At 45.6% G+C, this 24,347-nt stretch overlaps 1 protein-coding gene across 3 annotated transcripts in view; it reads left to right on the top strand.

The window, feature by feature from the left end:
* Positions 1-24,347, top strand: part of LOC119436394 (wings apart-like protein homolog) — a 134,048-nt gene that overhangs the window by 5,936 nt on the left and 103,765 nt on the right. For all 3 annotated transcript variants that reach the window (XR_007464048.1, XM_037703233.2, XM_049657467.1), the window contains exons 2-8: positions 1,631-1,816; positions 3,400-4,680; positions 9,737-9,805; positions 17,845-17,988; positions 21,304-21,440; positions 21,677-21,788; positions 23,297-23,551. Coding sequence is in view for 2 of the 3 variants with exons in the window: in XM_037703233.2 (XP_037559161.1) it covers positions 1,640-1,816; positions 3,400-4,680; positions 9,737-9,805; positions 17,845-17,988; positions 21,304-21,440; positions 21,677-21,788; positions 23,297-23,551 (2,175 nt within the window). In the remaining variant the exon portion in view is untranslated. The remainder of the gene's footprint in view (positions 1-1,630; positions 1,817-3,399; positions 4,681-9,736; positions 9,806-17,844; positions 17,989-21,303; positions 21,441-21,676; positions 21,789-23,296; positions 23,552-24,347) is intronic.

Raw genomic sequence — 24,347 nt, 5'->3', positions numbered from 1 at the left:
GCTATGGCGATGTGCTGCTGAGCACAAGGTCACAGCTTTGATTCCTGGTGACAGCAGTCTCAATCTGATGGGGCAGAATGCAAAAGAACGCTCGTGTACCGTGGTTTGGGTGCACATTAAAAATAACCCTGGGTAGTCAAAATTGATCCGGAACCCTCCACCACATTTTTTCTCGTAACCCACTCTGCAGTTCCAGGATTTAAACGTCATAATTTTTTAATAATATGTTGGTCTGGTGGTGCTGCATAGCAATAATTATTTCGCTGCACCATTGTAACTTAAATGGACAGCCTGGTAAAAAAAGATCTTACAAGAATGCTCATCTTAAAAAACTCCTGTTTATTCATATAACTGTGCATGAGACAAATCATTAACAGAGCATGTCCTTCTGTTGTGACTAATTTAGTGAATAGTCACCACCATGCTCTTTTCTAGTAAGCTGTTGGATGCAGTGGCTGTGAAGTGAAATGTGTGTTGCAACACTTTGGCAATGTAACTTCAGTATAGACAGTAGCATTTGGACTGAATAATGCAGCAATATTATTTCATGTTATACAGTAAAACCTCGTTAATATGTACCTGCTTAATAAGTAATTCGGGTTTAAATATAGTGGCGATGAATCCTCCACCTAACCGCCATTGAACTTCATGTATTGGCTGACCGCTTAAGCCGCAGGTCGCTTACCGCATGCATAGTATAAATTTTTTTGGCGCGAAATTGGTGATATGTCGTGTGTGCCGTCCATAAATAGGGAAACTGCAGTGCGCGGACCTTTCACGGACTGCAGTCGTCACCTATAGTGACGACTGTCACAACATGGGGGCCATGATATGTTTCCTGCTCCAATAGCTTCTGGCGCTTCTGTATTTGACGCGGTGCATGCCTTGACCATCGTGAGGGCGTTCACAGAAAAGTTGGGCCTGATGGAGAAACTGGCTCACAGCCTTCTGAGTTTGAGGATGTCGTCTGGCAAGGCTGCCACGGCGGCTAGTGAAAAGCACAGATTTTTTGCTGCGTGTTTGCAAATAAAACTTGTCTGCTTGTGTGTTTGAGTGAAAATGAAGACTTAGACCTTTTCTAGCCAGTAAGTCTATAGCCGCTCATCTGCCATTGTTGGTTAATTAGTACACCGCTTAGTGTGTACCTGATCCACATTCCCCGCCAACTACGTAATAACGAGGCTTTACTGTGTATTAGTAGCATGTTTCTAGTGTTATAAATGGTGCTAGTCGGACTGTATTATAATGCAGCTTTATTCAGCAACATTTTGCTTCACTTATAACTGTGCATTACTGCTTCACACACACGCACGCACAAAAAAAAAAAACAGTTTTGTAAATTTGGTTTGCTTGAAAGGAGATTCAGCACTTATTCTGTGATCCTGCTGCAGAGGTTGCACATGCCTTAATAAATATGTGATAGCATCGAGCATGAAGAAAATGTCATTTATCAGACTTTCTGGCTTCCTGTCATGTTCAGTCCTGCATTTTGCCTCACAAGTTATGGGTGGGTTCCCTGAAAGTTAAACTGATCCATTCTATTCACTGTGAAACTTCGTGTTTGTTTCTAGTAATATTGAGGACAGAAATGCATGCTTGAGACCTAATTCATGTGATTTTGCTTTGGTAGGTCTGCATCATGTCAAAGTTTGGAGCAAAGACTTATGGCCGCAAGCATGACTGCCGCTTGGCTCCTCCTTTGGATCAGATTATTCTGGATAAAGGAGACAGCAAGACCAGTTCAGCCAAAATGTCAGTTGCAGCTGTGCACCGGTGGGGCATGACTTCATTCACATCCCTTCGTAAAGCAGCTCAGGTAGGTCTTGAGAGACCATTCCTTTTCCTCTGCAAAACATCATTATTCTTTTGACAAGTTTCCGGTGGTGGCCCATCGGTGCCCTTTGTCCTGTTCTGATATGTATTCTTACTGTCTGTGGCCAAGGGCCTGCTAGCAGGAAACCATGGCTGGTATAATGTAATGATTCTAGTCCACAGTGCTATTCCTTTTCGCTCTTTGTCAGTGGTCCGAGCGGCGCTCTCCCCATGTTATCACTAGAATTAGTGCTGTGAACGGTGGATGCTAAGAAAGCAATAGAATTGAGCGAAAGGAATCCTTACATTATACTGGCCCATGCCTCATAGAACCAGTGTGAGCCTGTTGATTATCTGCTTATTCCTTCTGAGAACTAAAAAAAAAGCAATTGGGGGTGGGGGGTGACTTACTGTCAATTTGATTTTCATTTACTCCACATTTGCTTACCCCTTCTGGTTGCTTCTCAGTGGCACTAATGGGCAATTATGCAGTTGCATAATTATGCTGTTATGCTAACTGCATTTTGATACCTCTTTGGGTGCATCCTAGAAAATGTTCAGTGTGAAATCAATGCTTGCTTATGATTCCATTTTGTATTGCACACCTTGTCAAAACACCTTACAGCATGCATGTGCTGTGTGGGCTGTTTACTTCATATGTTTGTTCACTGGCTTCTGATGGATGGGTTCTATTTGCCCAATATATGTACAGTCATGGACAAATGAAAACAAGAAATTACAAAGTAGAACGCCTTTCGCAAGTATTAGCTCGAGAGCGTGATTTCGTACCGCTATGTATACGGCTGCCAAAGATGATATAAGCCCCACAATGAGCGTAGAAGCCGTAATCATGATGATATTACACATATTGATGAAATCAAAAACAAAACAACGCACTTCAGCTACTTCTAGCTTGTTCGTATTATAATTGTTCATGACTGTACATGGCACCACTGCATGAGCTGCTAGAAAGATTGTTTGGTTTCTCGTAAACTTTGTAGTCAGGTAAGCGTTCTCTCTTCCTCCTACGTTGAATACTAGCTAATGACTTGGCAGCTTGCAAAGTGCTTCCTCAGACCGGTCCTTGGCAGTGGAAGTAGGTCTGGTGGCAGCCGACAAACAAACATGCCTGCAAGATAGTTGTATGCACATGTCTGGGTCCCAGCAGCCAGCTGTGAAATATTAGTGTAGCAGCACAGTTTTGTTGACTTTCATAAGCCTTGCATATGTTTAATGCTTTTTTGCTACCGCTGTGAACAGCATATAGAGCTTTAGTATGGCTCTCACACTGACTTGTCTGGTTGAAGGTGCTATTTGCCTCTCACTTGTAGGTTGTTGCTAGGGGTGTCATGGATTTTTTAATTGTGCATGTTGTGTTAGATGAAAGTTAGTAATAGCATATAACTCAGGAACTGATGTACTTATGGTTGCTGTGGAATATAAGTAAAATATGATTGTTTTCCCGTGGAACATGAGTGTGAAATATAATTTTCATTTCTGAAATTTTATTCTTAATTTTAGGTTTCACTTTGATAGGTGAGGAAAGTACATTGACTAACTTATGCAAATGTATTTGGATTTTTACAGTCTAATGGCCAGCCTGATGGGGTAAATGATGGACCAGTGTCATCTGATGCAAAGGCTCCCAACCCTTCAGTAGATGATGATCCGTTCAGTTTCGACATTGACCATGATGAAATGTCCCGCAGCAGCAAAAGTGCGGGCTCACGTTTGCATGGCTCGGCTCAGGACCCTGCACAGACAAGCAGCCATCCGCTGCCTCCAAAGCCCAAGAAATTCTTCAAGAGCCGCAACACCACTTGTACATCATCAACATTGGCATCTCAAACATCAGCGCGTGCAGTGGCACAATTTGACAGACTGCGAACGTCAAGTTCCAATTCTGTTGCTAGCAAGTCTAAGGACAAGTACGAACCTGTGTCTAAAGTGGGCATAAGCTGGGGTCCTGATGATAATGTGGACTTCCGGTGTGTAAAGCTGGAAAAGAGCAGTCGTGCAGCTGCACTTTCAAGGGATCATCCACTTTCTTCTTCCATGTCATCTGGACCTTCAACTGCAGCTCATCCAACAGCTGCTCCATTGACTGTGGCTCCTGTGGTGGCTGCTACTTTGACTGTGGCTCCTTCAGCCTCATTACCTTCAACTGCTGCGTCTCAGATGTCTGCTTCTCTGGCGGCTGCTCCTCAGATAGCTGCTCCACTGCCTGCTGCGCAAGGATTACCAATGCCTTCTACTTTTTTCGCTGATGAGTCTGTAAAAGGCAGTGAGCCCTGTGATGGTAATGACCAGAGCTCATTCCATGCTCCACCAGCCATACGGACATACACTCGAAAGAGAAACCTGGGTGCTCCAGTGGAGACACCAGGCACAGTGATACCTGTCAAAAGAACTGCAGCGACAGTAGCTGTTAGTGATGCCCTGGTATCTGGTTTGGTGCTGGTGGTGCCTAGTACAAACGTAGGTGTGACCTGTGTGACAGATGTTAACGAGGTGGCAAGCTCTGGTGAGACACCTTTTTCTAGAGAGGGGGCTAGCACTAGTGAAACGCTCGCTTCTAACTCGTCGCACATGGACACGAAAATGGATGAGGAACCAGCATTGACCGTGCAAGATACTCTTGCAGTGACCTCAAACTCCCAGCTTGCCAGTTCTCAGGACTCTGAGCTGCTCTATATGACAACTGATGGAACCTCCCAAGGCTCAATCACAGATTCGCAGGAGTCAGAACCTGCATCGCAGAACTTCGCATCTAGTTCACAAGAGGATGCAGAAAAACCCCTTGAACCGAAAGCATCATCTTCTAGATGCATATTCAAGAGCAAAAAGATATTCCAAAGCCCGAAGAAGGTGAGCAGTCAAGCTTAAAGAAGTGCACCCATGACATTCTGTAGCTGCATAAGGCCTGAACATTGTACTGTATGCTGTTACCAGCCTGCAGTACAGTGTCATCATTTATTTAAATATGTATAAGATATGTGTTGATGTTAAGGCTGTATTAGAAAGCACAATGGCCCATATGACACTGAAAATTACTAGTTGTGTGCACATGAGACACTTGTAATATGCATAGAGTGTGTCAGCATGTTTTGGAATGTTGAGAACGGATAGTTAAAGAACTAATATTCTGTAGTTTTTGTCAATAGTGCCAAAGGCGTTAGCATCGCAAAAGGCATCGCTATAAAATAGTGCCCTGCTCTAACCATGCTTTCAAAAGAAGGGGAGTCGTGTGCCAAACTTTATATTCCTTGTCCTCTGTTCCTGCTCTAATCCAACAAATTACATGTGCTGCCTATCGGTCGATGTTGGCCGAAGACATTTAATCGAAAACTCTGCACTCGCAACTGAAACTCTACGAGGTTGCCTGTAGGCAGCACTCATCCTTAAAGGATTAATGGCTCTCTACAAACAGGAGACTTATACCTTCACACATAAGGATGAAAAGCATGATTCTACCTTGTTCATAGCATTCTGTGTTTCAAATGCATCACTCGGATTCTCATAGTGATGAAATGTTGCATAGCCAGCTACCATACCTATATTCTGATGCAAGGGCCAAACCTAAAAATTTAGATGGAAGTACTTAAGAGAAAAAAAAAAAAACTTAGTAGAAAATTGTCTGTGCATGGGCCATACCCCCTTTTCCTAATTCCTAAATGTGCACCTTGTCATTTGCAAACATGATGTTTTGGTGTGATGTATAGAGCCATATCGCATGGTATATCAAGCTTCTCTTCAGTTTGTTTGTTCACGGTGGCCGCATTTCGATAGGGGTGAAATGCGAAAACACCCATGTACTTAGATTTAGGTGCACGTTAAAGAACCCCAGGTGGTCGAAATTTCCGGAGTCCCCCACTACGGCGTGCCTCATAATCAGATCGTGGTTTTGGCACGTAAAACCCCATAATTTTTTTTTTAGTTTGTTTGTTGCGTCTACAGTTCATTGTCTGTTAGAGGAAAGCTTGTCATTTAGTGTTTGTCTTTACAAAATTCGTATCTCAGTACCCTGTGACTTGTTATATCGTGCTTTCCCAGGTGTGCACATGTTTGTGCAATGTGCTGTGCACACTGCTATCAGTAGGCAGTTCCTATCACTGTGCACTTTTCTTTGCATGTGCGCATTGTGCAGCAAGACTTAGCAGCACTATGGCAAAGTCACTATGCCACCATGGCGGGTTTCCCAAACTTTCAGATACATCAATGTGGTCACCTTCAAATGACTTCCCATTAGACACAATACACTGGTTCCACCTCTTCCATTGCTGGAAGTACACTTGGAAGTCCTCTTCTGTTAAGCGATTTAGCAGTGATGTCGTTTCCTTTTGAACTGTCGTCACATCCCCAAAATGCCACCCTCGGAATATCAATTTGCATTTGGGAAACAAAGTTACAGGGTGCTAAATCTAGTGAGTAGTGACGGTGTTCGAGCACAGTGATGGAATTTGCGTGCGTGAATTTTGCCTGGCAAAATTTGCGCGATATCAATTCAGAGTGGAGAGGAGCGTTGTGGTGCCGAGTCCAGCGTCCCTCTTTTGACAAATTTGGTCACACACGGCCCCCACAATCTCGGACATTTCAGGACCTTCACATAGAAAGCTACATTGACAGGTAAAAATTCGGGGTGCACAATTCCATGGCAGTCAGAAAACGCGATCATTACTTTTATTTCTGCTTTCTTCTTCCACGCATTTATGGCCTTTGCTCATCTTGTGGGGGACTCCGGAAATTTCGACTACCTGGGGTTCTTTAATGTGCACCTAAATCTAAGTACACGGGTGTTTTTGCATTTCGCCCCTATCGAAATGCGGCCGCCGTGAACAAACAAACTGAAGAGAAGCTCGATATACCATGTGATAACTGAAGAGAAGCTCGATATACCATGCGATATGGCTCTATACATCACACCAAAACATCATGTTTGCAAATGACAAGGTGCACATTTAGGAATGAGGAAAATGGGGTATGGCCCATGCACAGACAATTTTCTACAAAGTTTTTTTTTTTTTCTTAAGTACTTCCATCTAAATTTTTAGGTTTGCCCCTTGCATCAGAATATAGGTATGGTAGCTGGCTATGCAACATTTCATCACTATGAGAATCCGAGTGATGCATTTGAAACACAGAATGCTATGAACAAGGTAGAATCATCTCCTTTTCCTTGCTCTTTGACTTCAGCTCAAGGTCGTATTCATAAATCTGAGTTTTGTTGCTGGTGTCGACCCTTTGCAAGAATTCAACGCTGTTGTCTGAAGCCTTTCGATGGTTGCATCCGCGAGTGTTGTTGCACAGACGTTTACGTAACTTTCCTTAGTCCAAACTCTTCTTAGTCCAAAAGACGTAGACAGCTGAGAGCAGTTAAAAACTTGCGTCGAGCATTGTCGGAAATGGGAGCCAAAGTGGCCACCAAGGGAAAAGGCCTAAGTTCTTGTGCCCCGTAAAAATGAGGGTCACCCACTGGGGAGCACATTCCCTGAAACCAATCTGGATCAGAGGTATGTTGCGTCGGGGATGGAATGGGCCAGAGGGTCACGCTACTGATCAGACGGGCCAGAGTGGAACTGCACCCAAACCTATCAATGCAACATTCTTTTCGTCCCAGCTTTTGCTCAGGAGTCAGCAGTTGTGGCACCATCTTGGCACAAACCTTCTTGATATCCAAATTTTCAGTCAAAATACGGTGCACGGATGACTTTCTCAAACCCAAGTGCTTCTGATATCATTCCAACAGTCATTTGGCGGTCACTGAGCACAAGAGAATGCACATGATTGATGTTTCAACCTTTGCATGAGGTGGAGGGGCGTCCTGATCTTGCATTGTCCTTAGGTGTCTTCATGGCCTTTCCGAAAATGCTGGACCCCCTTTCACACAGTTCTTTCCTTTAGGGCATTCTTTCCATTCTTTATGGCGTTATTTCCGTTTCTGTACCATTCTTGCCCAATTTTGCAAGAAATTTGATCTTGATCCTTTGTTCCGTCTGTTCGTCAATCTCCATTTGGACTAAGACTAAAAATGGGTTGTACAAAAAGCACATGCATTTAATTCTGCCTTGTCATACAGCAGTACGATCGACTCTACTAGCAGTTAACTGGTTTCTATCGAGTGGAGAGAGAGAGCAGAGCCAGTTCACCCTCTCCCACAATTTTGCTGACTCACTGCGTCAACTTTTGGGACAGATCTCGTACATCTTGTTCAGTGCAAAAACATAGACAAAGTGAAGTGGGGATGCGACTAGCTGTCATGAGTCAGTAGCAAAGCACGTGATAATGTGAAGTCGACGATGCCGGTCTAAAGGCATCGTGCTTTGCTGGTGACTCATGACACTAACGCGATCCATAGTTTTTGCCTTTGGCTGTGAGCCAAATGAACCCAACTAAAATTGCCCAGTTATTACAATTCACTGCATGGAGAATGGTACAAACGACAAGGAAAAAGGATGCAGACAAGCACCGCATAGGCCCTTTTCTTTTTTCTTTTTGTCTGGTTTTCCCACAGTGTTACTAGGTGTAGGAATGTGAAATTGAAAGCAGGAAAGGGGATGGGGGGTGTTTACACTGACATACTATTATATCTAAATCTTGCCTTTAGTAGCCAGAACAAGTTAGCAAGCCTTGCAGGCATTGTGAAGAATTTCCTAAGTTGGGGGCCAGCTACAGAGATGGGTTGGTGCCACTGTGCACAGTAATTTTTTTATACTTGGAAAAATATGAGCAGCTTAACTTCTCATTGATCCAGTTAAGTACATAGAATATGAAGTTATTGAGCATACCTGAGCAACAGAATTGAGCGTGAGGTATACTCTGTTTCATATGTAGCAGGCAATGATGCTATGCTATGCAAGTAGTGCAGTGATAGCATTCTCACTCTGTGTTTTGCTGTGCAGTTGTTTTTGATCTAGGTAAATTCAGATTAAAGCTACCTGCACATGCACTTTTTGTCAAATGACATATTATTTGTACACTGTTGTGCTTCCAGTATATGACGTACTATGTTCTGGTCACGAGCGCAAGGCATGTGCTGTGTCCACTGGTGCCAGAAATGTCTTGTCGTTCATTTGGTGGTAAATAGGATCAAATCTGTGACACCTTCCATGTAACAAAAAATGTAATATTTTGCGAGATAAAAGTGTCAGATTTAATTTTACACCAAATTACATGGTGCGTATCTGCATAACTATCTTTTATATCTGGTGCACATTTCTGTCGTGAATGTGAACACTGGAATAAAATTTAAAAGGACTTTCTAAAGGCTTAATCGGTGCATTGTAAGCAAGCGCAATCACGCGTGTGCACTCGCATGCACGCACACACACCATGAAACAGTAGAAATGAACAAAGGGGACAGGCACTTTGTTAGAAAGGTTGCTAACCTTTTTTATGCAGCTACACGTGTGTACCTCTAATATATATTTTATGAAAATGTTATAGAATAAACATAGTGGTACCTACTCGTCCCACTTTGTTACCTTTCTTTTGTGATGTGTGTATCTGTAATTGAGCCTCCGTACAATGTCAAGAGCCACTAAAGAATCACATTTTTTTACAATATTTTATTTCATTACATTATTATTATTTTTTTTTTCTGTTATGAGTGTTAGCTGTAGACATAAAATTCCTAGGGCCATAGCAATGATGTTGTGTGTTCTCTTGGAATGGCATTAGCACTTCGATTGTGGTAGATTGGATTCTTGTATGTACGTAAAGGAGCTGGGAAGGAATTCTTCTATCTATGTAAAGGAGTTGTGAAGGGCAACCTTCTAATTTTTCTGACATGAAATCAGTCATGAGTTGCAAAATACACTTTACTGACACTTAGTGGTTTTAATGTAGAAGTAGTTAAATTTCAATTTTATTTGCTTATGGTGTATACCATTGAGGTTTCTCAAAAAACACATATTTTCTTGTGTAGCCAAAAGCGGTCTACAAACTGCGACACTGGCAGACTCCAGATGCTGAGGAAGACCTTGAATTGACAGAGGTAAGGAATCCTGTCTGTGGCATTTTGCCTTTCATTGAATTAAATGGATTCAATGTGTAATTTTTGCCACATGCTGTAATTAAGGATCTAGAGGAGCATCCTTCATGACATTCGAGGCCTGAAGCTGTCACGGGACAGATACGACACTGAACAACATCTAAATGTAGCCACCACTGCACTGACTTTAGAATAGAAGAGATGTTTTACTAATGGTAATAGTGTCAAACCTGTTTCAGCTTGCTTAATGATATGGTGCCAACTTCACAACCAGGGTGAAAATACAGTTAAACCTGCTTATAACGAACCTCCATATAACGAATTCCTGGATATAACGAAGTTTTTCTATTCCCCGCCGTTACTCCATAGAAGCACATGTATTTGAGACCTCTACGTAACGAAGTGGCAGCGGGAGACCCCCTCGATATAACGAATTTCCCCCTCCGACAACCTAGAGATTTCGCCCCAAATTTTGTCATGTTTGCGTGAGCAGCAACCGGAAGCACCTTCTCAGCCGCGATGGAATGCGAAGCGAGCGCACGTGTGCGTGCGTGTGTGTGCGAGGCAGCCCGCATCCCTCGACCCGGCGATCTTGCCGCCGCGGGCGTGACCTTTCCCCCGCTCTTCATTCAAATCTGATCCTGCCGCTTGCTGCAGCTGGCCTAGCCCGGCAAGCCGGCACTCTCTCCTTTTCCAGCTGATGTTGCCGACACGCTGTGACACATAACACACGATGAGCGCGGACACGCGCTGTCAAACGCTGGCGGCGTGTGGAAGCGCCGCTGGAGAAGCGAGCGAAGTGACCTTCGTGCTGTTGCCTATCGCTTCAACGCAAACAGAGCGCCGAGAACACACAGCACGCAGAAAGCTACGAGCCACCAACGCACCTACACTGCTAGATTCTGCCCCAACGCAGATCGCTTTCAAGATAAGGCCCGCTCGCGCGCCGCTGCGCAGTACGCAGTTGATGCAGGTACAGTACCACGCCGCCCCGCTATCCCTACCCCCTCGCTCCCTCGCGGGTGCCTCGAGCGCAACGGAAGGCGCGCTTCCTCCCTGCTTTTCGTGCGCGCGCGAGATTTAGACGCGGTCGTCGGCTCCCCTCGCACGTTTTCACTCGCACATACAACATACGGCGCGCGGCGACTGCGTTATCGTCCTTGGACTTTAGGGTACGGCCACGCTAGCGGCAAAAACACGCAGCAAAAACGCGCGGCAACGCGTCATGCCGCGCGCGGCAAGAGCGACAGGAATCGGGGGTCTTGCGGCGTTCCGCGCGAAATGGGTTCTGCGGCAAATGCCGCGTGCCGCGAGATGAAGAACCAATCAAGAGCGACGAGGGTGACGTCACGGAGCCATCACAACCGGAACGCCGCCGGGCCGCGCCGGGTTTTCAATCGACGATCGTCGTCTCTAGCATGAAACAACGAGCGCTCGCGGTGTTGCTCGCCGGTTCGGAGAGCGCGGGAGATCTTATCGCGCTGCCGCGCGGCGAGACGCGCGTGCCACGGTGGCCTCGCGGCAACGCACTAACGCGCGGCAACTTGCCGCTCACTGCATGACGCGCGCGTTTTTTCCGCTAGCGTGGCCGTACCTTATATACGGAATATCTATGAGCCAAAACCAATTTTAGGGCCACAACGCGTCATGGACACCATCTTTATATAGCAAATACGGATCTCAAGGGCCATACTTTTGCTGGCGGAAACCGAAAATACGTCATAGTTGTCGCCCCCGGCACTTTGGGCGGCCAATGCCATCGTCAAGCCACCAAGCCAAGAGACCTGAAAAGTCACAATGGCGCTCGGGCCGGCGCGGAGTGGCAGTTCGCAACGTATGATGCGGGAATGGTCCCACAGTTGCGACGCAACAGAGGGGCTACCAATGCATTGGGCTGTATGGGAGCTGTGCCGGGACCGGCCGAAAACGACGTAACAGCTGGGAAAACGGAGCCCCCGGGAACGTAACAGCGGGGTTCTACTGTAACACTATACGACGCTACGACGCCATCGTGACGCTCACTCTTCGTTTCCGATGCCTCGCGCTTGTGCGAAACGACACGCGTCCACGCAGCCGGTACCTGATGTGACATTCCAAGAATGAGTGCTTCGACGAAAACGGAAAACGGGTACGTGTTACAATTGAGGGCGCGTTAGAATCGAGTAAATACGGTAAGCGTTTCTTTTTAGAATTTTCGTGCCGAACCTGCATATAACGAAATCCTCTTTATAACGAAGTTTTTCGGAAGTTTGTCAATTTCGTTATATCCAGGTTTAACTGTACCAGGTGCTGCAGCTATTGTAATCACTGTACAGTACGCAAACTTTGGGTTTCGTCTTGCAAAAGGTTGCTGCAGATTTATCTTCCCAACTTGCAAAGCAAAAAATTGAACGATGCCTTTAAAAGTTTAAACCATGTTGCTGTCTGCTATATTGTAGAAAATAATGAGGCAAAGGGAAAATGAAAGCGGACGAAAAGATAGCTTGTCACCGGTGGGAGCGGAACCCACAATCCCTGCATTATGCGTGCGTTGCAATACCGATTTTTCTATGGCAACAGCCATCAATCCATTTACTATGCTAGGTTTATATCTACTAGATCTAGCCCTGGGATCTAGCCCTGGGAACTAGCTAACAGTCCCAGAGTTAGATCTAGCACACATAAATACCTCGCTGGCTAACCCTCCCAGGGCTCTAGTACACATAAATACTCTAGGTAGTGGACGTATTGCTGGTCATTGCCCGTCGCACAATTGGTAGTGCAACACACCCATAATGAGGAGGTTGTGGATTCAGCTACTGCTGGCGATTCTTTGTCCACTTTATTTTACATGCTCCTCATTACTTTCTGCATTTCAGTTTAAACCACAGCTAATTACCCTTATGGTTTCCTTGGCTTCATTGCCTGTTGGCTTTATATGGCCATAATTAACAAAAATCAAACCCCTCAGTGTCTCTAATTGTCGTTACCTACTATATCGCATCACAGAAAGGCTATTGGTAGCAGACCCTAATAGCTCATAGCGTGCTTGGTGAACACATGGGCATGCAACAGTATTTAGAGTTTTCAGGCATTGCACAGCCGGAACAAAATATTGTTCATGGCATTTTAATGTTAATTGCAATGACGGTTCCAGTAGCAGTGATGAAACAGCTGCACCAATTGCACCAAATTGTGTCAAGAGGGATCTTTTGCACCGTCCTGCTCCAAAATGGCATTATAGCGGAAAATTGAGCCGAGTCTGTACCAAAGGAAGCATAAGAACGAAAGCCTCATTCCGTTGATTTTGCCTTGCTGGTAAAATTACAGCACACTGCATTATCATTCTGGAAGTTGACGGAGCAGCCATAGCCATGGACATAGCTAATGCCGTCAGTCCTCCATACACTGTTTTGTGCTTTTGTTGCATTTCTCTGAAGTGGAGTTTGCAATGATCTCTTTTTGCTTGTGCTTTTTGTGCTGAAGTTTGTTATTCGTCATACCAGCATGGTATGGAGCTCAAGAAAGATGTCGGATCAAAAGGAAGCTTTGGATAATGTCTGGTCGGATGTCATTTTGGCATAGTTGTTGACAGTCAGTGATGGTTTAGAAATATCTCATAATACGCTTATTCAACCACTGACACATAATTTGCTCATTAGCCTGCATAATCATAAGAGCAGATTCTGCGACTACAACTTAAACAGGATTCACATGTTCTACTGCACAGTTGTGCAGGAGATGTTGTGCACGTTAGCAGTAAAGAAACCTGTGGACGTCTTCACTCTAACTTCCATTTAATCATGCATGTCCTAGGTCTTGGCATGTTGACATGTCTTAATTCTATGATCTGTATTATTTATTTTGTTTCGCTTGCTTGAAGTGCGTGAAATGCGCAGTGCCTTTTGCAAATCAAAAAGGTAGAAGTGACTTTATACCACGACATATGCACAGGGAAAGCCATTCTATTAAAAATTTAGCAAGTAGACCATATCTGCAGTATAGATGTACGTTGAACACTGCGGCAAAAGTGCTTTCCACTGTGCCAAATCAGTTTTCTGCCGGTGCCAAGACCGGTGCCAAAAGATCAAGTAGCTGTTCCATCATTGCAGTAGATGTTCAGCTGTGGGTGGACAAAGGTTGGTTGTATACCAGTTGCTGTTGTGTGACAATAGGCACTACAGCCAGTGCTTCAGTCAAGCTGACCGCAGCACACACCAGTCGTTTTTGAAAACTTTGATAATTTCCATTTTTTACATTGAAGCTTTTGGAAGAGGCACTTTCCCTAGATGCAGAACAAGAGCAAAGTTAAAACCATACATGGTCGTGAGATCATTTTATGCAATTTGAGGCAGCAACAACTGAACTGCCTGCCCAAATTTATGGCCAGGTATAGCAGAACACTTGTCCTTGATTACTACACCCTAAAGCATGGGTTCTCAAAGTGGGTTCCGCAGAACCCGGGGGTTCCGCAGGCCCCTGCTCGGGGTTCCGCGAGCCACTGATAAATTTTCCGTGGTCCCGCGCTCGCCGAGTGGCTAAAACGGCGAATACGAAGTGCGCTTGATCCACAGAACCTCAGTTACCTATGCCCGAGTCTCAAAACGCAGATCACAGTGCGTAACCACAACGCGCGAACCGCGCAATAAATCCGCAAGCAGCTTGTAGCCACCCAATCTCCGAAAACGGGCAGCCATGGGCAGCGCACCTAAGCTTTCGCACTTGAATCTCGGAGGCCGTAACTTACCACTGTGCGCAGTTCTCCAATTTGTAGATAAGGTAGGTGCCGATAGCGTACGCACTGACGTATACTTCGGAGGAATAAAAAAATTAATGCGCGGAGCACCAAAAATGCGCACCGCAAAAGAGTTAAAACGGCGCTAGCGTCCAAAAACGAAGCGACACAGTCCTCATCGGTATGGTCCTCAGCGGCAATCGTACTTGACTGACAGCAACGCCGCAACTCGTCGTGCCTATATGTGCCCGCACAGCCTTTATTATTGCGTTAATCGCCGCGCGTAACACCGCGTTTGCGGCTAGCCGTGTGCCTTCATAAGTCCGTATTCGAGATCGCGTCGATAACCAGCACAGTTTCGTCCGCAGCAGCCGTTGCAGCAAATAGTAGTTTCGTTTTGACTCGGTGCGCGCGTCGGCTGCGTGCCTTTCACAACTGCGTAGTCGCCTCTATGATCGCGTCGATAGCGACCGCGGTTTCGTGTGCACTTGTTGCAGCAAACGGTAGTTTCATTTTGACTTGGTGCATGCGTCAGCCGCCGGCCTTCTGAACTGCAAAGTCGCCGTCCATGATCGCGTCGATAACGGCCGCGGTTTTGTCTGCAGCGGTTGCGGCAACCAGTAGTTTTGCTTTGACTCAGTGCAAAGCTCTCGAAGATGAAGAGCACCGGCTACATGGCGATGGGCGGGCAATTTGTTGGCGCCCAGCTTACTATCGGAAAAAAAAATCAGGATGTGCGCGCGGTAGTGAAAAGCGTGTCTCAGATGAAGACGCGCGCCGCGGCCGCGCTGCGAAGGATGTCGCGAGGCCTTCGCCGCTGCTAGCTCAAATAAGTCATGAGATGACGAGAACTTCAGCTTCCACACTGCTCTTCTTCTTTCTAGGGTTTTACATGCCAAAACCAGTTCTGACTGTGAGGCACGCCGTAGTGGAGGGCTCCAGATTAATTTTGACCGCCTGCGGTTCTACAACGTGCACTACAACGCAAGCACGTACACGGTTTTGGCACCGTGTACGTTTTTGCATTTCGCCTCCATCAAAATGCCGCCGCCGCGGCCGGGATTCGATCCCGTGACCTCGTGCTCAGCCACGATCGAAACGCCTTTGCTAACTGATCCACCGCGGCGGGTGCTGCACTGCTCTTGTGCAAAATAGAAACAAGATTTGCTGATTCATTCAGTAAATAAAAACATGTTTAAGTAGTAGGAATTCATTTATTGCTTTCTTGATACCTTGGATAATTCGACATTTGGTGAATTACGACATTTTAATTCGGCTAAATCGGGGGGGGGGGGGGTTCCTTGGCGCTTCATGGAGCTTAGCAGGGTTCCCTGGAACGAACATGCTTGAGAACCCCTGCCCTAAAGGACTGCGGTTTCTTTGTGCTACAACATACTTCGTGTTTGAACTTAGCTTTTCACTAGCCACAATCATTGAAAGCAGGTTGTAGCTTACTGTCAAGCCAATACAGTGGAACCTCGATGATACGATCACGACTAATACGAATTTCCGGATGATACGAATTTTTCTGCGGTCCCGGCTGAGCCTCATTACTTTGCAACGTGCTAGAAAATGGTTGTTACGAATCGATTTTCGACCCGTGTGTGTTGATACGAATAAATGCCGCCCCACCGACGGCCGCGAAAGAGAACAGCGCGCAGTCACGCGCTTTCTCCCTTTCTCTTTTGGTGCGGAGGCGCGGACGCGACGCCGGACAGCGCGGAGGCCGCGAATGGGCGCGAAGAGTTCGAAGCGGTGGCGCTTTTGTTGCTTTTGTGCTTTTCCTCCTTTTCCGCGTGCCATCGGGCGGAGTGGCTGCCGTGCTTCGGGCCGCGTTCTTTTTTGCGCCATTTTGCCTAGTCGCAGCGAGCTATGTCTACCGAGATACGATCTCAGCTGATTCGTGCGGCCGTATGCTGAGGCGCGGGAGCCTCCGTTGGCGCGTTTTCCGTCGGCTGCGTTATCGGTGCCGATGGCACAGGGCGATTGTGGGTTGCGCGGCACGTAATCCACAGTGCAAGGTTGCATTGCGCTCGTTCAGTCGGGTGCTCCTCCGCTTCTCCCGCTACGCCGTATTTTTCTTGCCGTAGGAGCGCTTCTGTATTCCGAAGGCGTGCTTCGTCCAAAGTTTGATCGCCAACGAGCGATGATCCATCACTAACCTGGGAGTTCTCAGTAATCCGAATTCTGTGTGTCAAGGGAAGACGCTGGCGTGGTTTACGAAGCAGACAATTGCGGTTGCCATCTTGCCCCTGCCACAGCAGCAACCAATGGAGAGTTGCCTTTCAGCATGGCAGCCAATTGGAGGCCCGCTTTTATTAGAGGGCCCGTGTGACTACTTATCACAGACCCGCGCTTCTTTGGTGTTAGTGCGTTTGTTACAAGTTGGCGACAACGGACGAATTGAGAAGTGCAACGGCGAAACTTTGAGTTTTCGAACGATACCAAGATGGCGGCGCTCGGTGGCGGGAAATACGAGATATGGCTCCGTGAACTGCGGTGATTTTGTCCGATTTAAAGCTGTTTTCTCGCCCTGCGCACTGACGAATTAAACTTTTTCGGGCACTTTCAGTGCGTTTTCAGCCAAACCACTTTGATGCAGCGTAGATTAGGCGTTGCAGATACCCAAACGCGTGGTTTTCAAAAATCGATTTTTCTCGCGATTTTCGCGATCTGATCCCCACGTCCCCCCTTAATTTAGCTAGTTTTAATTGTGTTTCGATGATACAAATTTCGGCTAATACGAATATTTTTCGTGACCCCGTGAGATTCGTATCATCGAGATTCCACTGTAGTCGGTATTCATATTCAAACTCTGCCCCCCCCCCCCCTCTTCTTTTTTTGAGAAACTGTCTTTTACGATGTCTTAAAAATGCCTGTTCTTGTGCACGACGCTCATTCTTTTGTTGCAGTGGTTTGTAGTTTAGGCAACTCGCCATGTTATCAGTCAAATGATATTTCAATAATAACATATTAAAACTGAAATTTTTAGACATGTTGAACTATTTGAAACAAAAATGTTGAAAATGTTCGTCAGTTCAGCATAGAAGAATTTAGGAAGCATTGCTATAACTGGTAAAGAAAACTTTATATTTTTTAAAGAAATAAAAAAAAAATTGATGTGGCAAGTATTGGCTGACATACATTGACTTTTAGTACTGCATAGAATTGAAAGTATTTCAGTTAAATTTATTGACTGTATTTTGTGCAACACAGTAATCAGACAATCTTGTAAATATAAATTATTTTAATAAATTGCATAAATTTTATTTTACAATTCAGTTTGTTTCTTGATGTGGGGCGAATGAGATGTTCATATCATTTTCAGGCTGTGCAAGATCGAAACAAGCTTGCTGAGGAATTTGATGAAGATACATTCAGTGACAGTGCTTTAACGAGAGAAGTACATCAACCATCACAGCCTTGGAAAGATGCTGTAACATCTGTGAAGTGCCCTCGCAAGGCTCGTCAGGTGAGAGTTCTTGCAATTTCATTTTGGTAAAAGAAATTTAGAGTATGGAATTATGCTAAGAAGTAAAATAAATGAACTTCATGGTTATAAGTAATTTGTACAGCATGCTTTCAAACTAATTTGAGCATGTATGTAGCTACAGTCGAGTCCCGCTACAACGAAATTCACGGGACACGCAAAAAATTTCGTTGTGGCGGAACTTCGTTGACAAAAAATTAGTATGTACAGTCGAATCTCGATAATTCGACCTCGAAGGGGCCGGAAAACTTGTTCGAATTAAAAGGACTTATTTTTGACGTATTTGTGCAGCATAGCCTGATGTACGAACGGTGCGAGTAGTGAAATATCGCGGTGGGCAAGCACATAGCGAGCTAGGGCCACGAACTGCCCAACGCGGCCAACGCTCGCTTCCCGATAACGGCAAAAAACGAAACTTTAGGGAGCGGGCGGCGCCGACAATCCGCATCGCTGCTGCCCTCCTTCCTCTCCTTCGACAGTCCCCGCGCACGCCAACAAGCCGACGGGCGCGCGCGGGGACCGTAGACGGTGAGGGAGGAAGCAGCAGCGATGCGGATTTGGCCTCGGCAACCCCGCAGCTTCTGTGGCTCCCCTCGCGCTCCCTTGTAACTCCCTGACCTTCGACTGTCTCTGTGCGCGCCCGCTGCCAGCTTAGCCCGCTCCCCTAAGTTTCGTTTTCTGCCGTTGAAGCGAGCGTTGGCCGGCGTGGGCAGTTTCGTTGGCTGGACTGGGCCTCCATCGTTGCTTCCCTTTGCGCCATAGAGTTTCATATTACTACAGTAAAACCTCGATAATTCGAACTCGGTTAATTCGAAAATTCGGTTAATTCGAAGAATTTGAGCGGTCCCGTCATTCTCAATGCAAATTCTACCGGATAATTTGAATGGCCGGCGCGGCTCTATTCGGATAATTCGAAGTTTCCGGCTAGTAGCAACGTGCGGCGGTTAGGTTAGGGCGCTCCGTACAGTCGCCAAACAATTTTCCGAGCTCGTGGGGACTAAAAAATAGTCCGGAAAACTCGTTCGGCCGAAAAAAAAAAAAGTTAGTAGTGCGGCTTAAAAAAAAATCTCTAATAATGCCCTGCCTCATACTACGCTTGGAGGGGATCGACTTGCTTGGATTTGCGCAGCAATGACGTCGTCTCCGTGTACAGTCGACACGAACGTCACCGCGTTGGCGATATCCGCCTACGGAGTTCGCCATGGAGATCCAAGGAACGAGCTTCGCACCGCTTAGCTCTCGCGAAGGTACAGGAAGTAGCGCCGATCACTGAGACATGGGTCTCCGAGACACCTGCTCAGTGTACACGCCATGTTCAAAATAGGAACCGAAACTTGAGAGAGAGAAAAAAAAGACTCACTGAATTAACAAGCGTGGTGTGAGCGCGCACGAATGAGCGTGGCCGCCGCAGCGAGCGAAGGTTCGTGCGGTCTATCGCTTTAACGGAAACTGAGCGTCAGTCTGAGCGGCGAGAGCACAGAGCATACAAAAGGTCAGAGCCATCTGGAGATCGCTTTCAAGATACGGTGCGCGCGAGAAACCGCTCCGGCGCTAAGTAGAAGAGTAGAAGTCGCCCCCCCCCCCCCCTCCCTCCCTCCCATACCCCCACGGCCTTTCGCACGAGGGAGGAAGTCGCGTTTACGCTCCGCCGTGCGTTCGCTCTCCATGAAAGCGCGCATCCCCCGCGCGCTGTCACTCGCACATACGGCGGGCGCGCGGCGATGATTTTATCGCCCTTGGACATTCTATGGAACCTCAGGGCGGCGACGCCGACGGCGAAAATCCGCTTGAAGCGTAAAAAAACATCCCACAATAACTGGTTACAACGATAGTGCTGAGCGCATTACTAAGAAAAAAGAAAAAGAGCAGTACTCTGGAGCGTTTTGTCAGCTAAGGAAGAGCGGGCATGGCCTCCGAGACTGGAGGATTGCGCTAGCTCTCTATTGATAGCGCGCGTTCCAATCTTGGAGGCTACACAGCGAGCCACTGGAATCCAAGCCAGTGCAAAATCCAACATGGCTGCCTCCAAGATTGGGTAGCGCGGCTCGGAAAGAGCGATTTAGTCCGCAAAATCGAACTTTGGGGTCTCAATTCGTCCGAAAAATTGGATGCGAAAATGCATGAACTCAATGGGAACCCTGACGGTGCATTTTTGAAGTCCGGAATATCCAGCAAGTCCAAATTTTTGGAGTGAAGCACCACCACGCCCGCTTTCGCGGCAGTTATCGATTCCGTGAACATCGTCCGCAACTTTGTTGAGTGCAGTGCGGGTGATATTTGTATGCTACGTTTTTTGAGCCAGCTGGAGAGAATGCCACTAGGGGCGGCGAACCAGCGCGCCAAGTAATCCCTCATCGGTGATTACATTGAGTAATTTTTCTCGGACATGGAAAATAAAGGTGATTTCTTTTTGCTGCAAGTTCTTGCGTGTTTTCTTTTTTTATTATTCATTTCGGTTAATTTGAAAATCCGCTTAATTCGAAGAATTTTCGCGGTCCGGCGACTTTCGAATTATCGAGGTTTTACTGTATGTTTTTTTAGCAAACCTGAGTGGTGGTTCAGGACCCTTTTAACTTTTTATAACTTCTTGTCCAAGAACATCATGTATTTTGAACCTCAGTATGTTTACCGAAGTGTGTTTATACACAATTTCAATATAGCGAAATTTTACTGCCGCCGTAAAGGAATATGGAGACAAAAAATGTAAACTTCCTCAGGTGTAGATGGTCAAATGGTTGAATTACAAGCAGCTGCTAAATCGAATGACGCGCTACCAAGAACGACTGACTGCCGATGTGAAGATATCGTCAACACTGTATCTTTCGTCGCCAACTCTCAAATTTACATAAATGAATGCTTTTCTCATTCAAATTTGCTTTTTTGAATTGCCCCATAATTACCAAAATTTTGTGGCCCCTTCCATTTAAAAAAATCCGTCAGTGCCTGTATTTATTTGCATAAGAGGTCGACTTTCAATATAATGAAGCAAATTGCCTTTACCAACTTCATTATATCAAGGTTTAATGTTATTAGTGTGCATAGATAAGATCTGTTCTCTGGTCCTCCAACTTCACCCTCTCTTTGTAATCGTGACCGCCTTATAATCAAATAAATAAGGTATTGAGTCTAAAAATATGTGGCATTCTACGGACATTAAGTAATGAAAAGTTAGACAATTTTTTATGTTGAGGATTTAATATGTTTGTTACATCGAGGTTTAGCTGTATGTCTCATGCATACAACCAGACACATATGTTTCTCAACAGTGTCATGTCTTGTTTTTTTTTCTTTCTGCAGCTGTACACAGTGGTCCGCAATGTGAAAAAGGCCTATCAATGCCATGAATCGGGAGAAACCCAAGAATTCAATGATGACATTGATTACCTACTGGAGGGAGTGCAGCCTGGCAATCCCATAGGAGCTAGATGCCTGAGGTAAAGCAGATGCGTTGTTTCTAGTTATAGATTATAGTTAAAAGAGTTTTTTTTTTTTCAAGCAGTTGTAGACTCCGCGAGGTATGAACGCACTTAGTGACAATTGCATGCAGGTTTTGTAGCAGTTTGCCACGGATTTCAAGTTCCTACACATCTGCCATTGTAGTGCAATTACTTGGCAAACTGGCTATGCTTTCAGGTCTGTTTCTTCAGTTTTGTATATGCTGTATTTGCAGTGTTGTTGGCCTGGCGTCTAAGTGCATGGTTCCAGCATTTCGGATGCACCTACGAGCTCATGGAATTGTGTGCAAATTCTTCAGTGCCTTAACTGATGCCCCTTCTGATCCAGTGAGTTTGTGTTTACTCTTTTTCCTTTTGTATGCTTATCAGGGAAGGTCAGAGTAAACTCTCGGTTATTAATAAATTTTTGGATGAGAAAAGGAGTTAAAGCAGGTTTTCAACATAAAGTGGACTAGTTGCTACAGTGATAACAGTTCGAAAAACATGTTGGATGTATGGAGCCACAGGGCAGGAGCACATTCGTTGAGCAGTTATTTTACGTTAGGTTTGGACTGATTTGCACAAATTTTACTGGGTCAAAGTGTTTGCTGTTTTCACACTAGCTCGCCCTAATTGCAGGCAGTACTGTGCTCTGTCTGCTCTGACTTGATTTTTTGCTATTGGAAGGTTGGCCTTTTCGATCGTCAGATTTTACTTTTATTATAGACCCTATTACAGTTCCTATTACAGTTATTTTTGAGAAGTGAGAAGTTCTTGTTTCGACCGCAGATAATTCAGACTCGCCCTCTGGTCCTGCCAGCGTATGCATTATTCAGTGCAATCAAACTCTCGTTAATTCGAACGTATTTGACCGCAAATCAGTTAATTTAGACAACTTTCGGAGCTCGGCAAGCGAGAGCGCCGCAAATGTGCGACGCAGAAGAGAAAAAACAACACTCACGTCCACCCGAAACGAAACCCGCATCGCCATAGTCATCAGGGGAAATTGTATGTGAATGACAGCAACGCCTTAATGCTTTGTGCTTATTTGTGCCTTTAAAGCCTTTATTCTTGCATTTACCGCTGCGCACAACACCACGTTGGCTGCGGGCTTACGTAATTGCGTAGTCACCATCCATGATGACATCGATAGCGGCCGCAGTTTCCTCCGCAGCGATTGCGGCATACAGTAGTTTCATTTTGACTCGCTAGGAGCGTCAGCCGCGTGCGAGCATCCATGCTCGCACCGATTGTACATATGAAATAGCATGCGTACACATTACAAACAACATGAGGGAACGTGCTTGCTTCATCCTGAATTCGCCTTCATTCTCATGTAACGAGTTGCACTAAGACAGATGAATGGCACAGAAGGCTCTTGCTTCCTCTCAACTAGCAATGACCACAAAGTTGACCAGAATGTGGGAGGTTTTTGGGTACTACATTGCAATTTTTAACATCGGCAAGCTTAGTACAGATGTGTCGCCATGTAAACAGCACATCATAAGAAGTAAGCTGTTCGAATGAAGAATTTTTTTCCCTAAAGCGACCAAAAACAAAAGGAAATGCCATTTTTTTGTCATTCAATGTTTTCTTTAGTTTGTTACTGTATAAAACAAGCAAAAGTAGCGTGGCATTTTTTGCTAGGTTTAACTTTTCTACAGAGATGGCTGTAGGCTAAGAAGTCAATATATTAAGCTGTGTAAAGCTGATCCAGACTAATTAGCAATCTTACATGGGCAGAAGCACTGCCCTGGTAACCTTTCTTTCATTGCCATAGAAAGTTGCTCCTGAGCTTTTCAATAAGATTAACGCATCTTGTGCGCTTTCATGCCCTATCCGCATTCTCTTTACAGAGCCTGTCACTGTGCACAGCTACATTGTTCTTTGTCCTGAGCCAGGACCGTCTTACTATGGACCTGGACGCATCCACACTATCTCTGATGCTGCAGTTGTTTGAGTCAGACCCTCAGCAAGGGGAGGGTGGCTTGACTACCTCCCGGAGCCCCTCCTCTGAGCTCATTGAGAGACATCGAGAGAAGGTGCAGCAGCTTTGTGAACAGATGCAGCAGAAAGGTCATGCCAAGCATCTAAACCTCAACAGAGTCAATGTGAGAGCCCTGCCAATTTCGATGTTTTTTTTTTCTATATGCATGGTGTGTGCGATTGTTTGATGTTTTGAATGTTAATTGAATATAATATCATTAAATATCAGTATTAGACTTGAAAACCATTTATGGGCAGTATTTGAGTACTGTATATACTCATGCATTGAATACGCTCGCGTAATAAACACCCCCAACCTTGCTCTTGAAAATTGGAATTTTTGTTTTCCCCCTAATAATAATAATCACACTCCCAACTTTGGTTTTGCGCAGTCCCGCAATTGCATTGCCAGCTTTGGTCCTGTGCAGTTCCACGATCGAATGGCTATGCTGTAGTTTTGGGACCTCCATGGTGTGCCCATGGAGGTCCCAATGGCTGAGTGTTCGGCGCAGTCTTTTGTCTTCTTGTCGATTTCTTACATCAATGGCCTCCTCCCTTCGTGACTTGCTTTGTTTCCCGGGACAGCTCAGGACATGGCAGGGCTCATAGGGGTGACATTCCCTCGTAGAGGTGGGCAGTTAGTTCCACAACGGCAGGTGAGCTGAAATGTTGCCCGGACTCGCGACACTGAATTTCGAGCTGATCATAACATCCCTCACTGGTCCCTCAACCTCAACGGGCGAGGTGCACGCAGGTGCAACTAAATGGAATTAAATGTGTTTTCAATGCATTGGGCACTGTGGCCTTCAAAAACAAATCGCAGCATGTCTGCGTGCCTCAGGTCATGGTGTACCAATTTCTTGTATAATATTCAAGACATCACAGATACATCGGCCCGCGTCATGAAATAACAGAAATAAA

The sequence above is a fragment of the Dermacentor silvarum genome, chromosome 1, assembly GCF_013339745.2.
Source record: "Dermacentor silvarum isolate Dsil-2018 chromosome 1, BIME_Dsil_1.4, whole genome shotgun sequence".
NCBI classification, from domain to species: Eukaryota; Metazoa; Arthropoda; class Arachnida; order Ixodida; family Ixodidae; genus Dermacentor; species Dermacentor silvarum.
The sequence above is the reverse complement of the archived record's forward strand: the minus strand, read 5'-3'. Positions and strand labels throughout refer to the sequence as shown.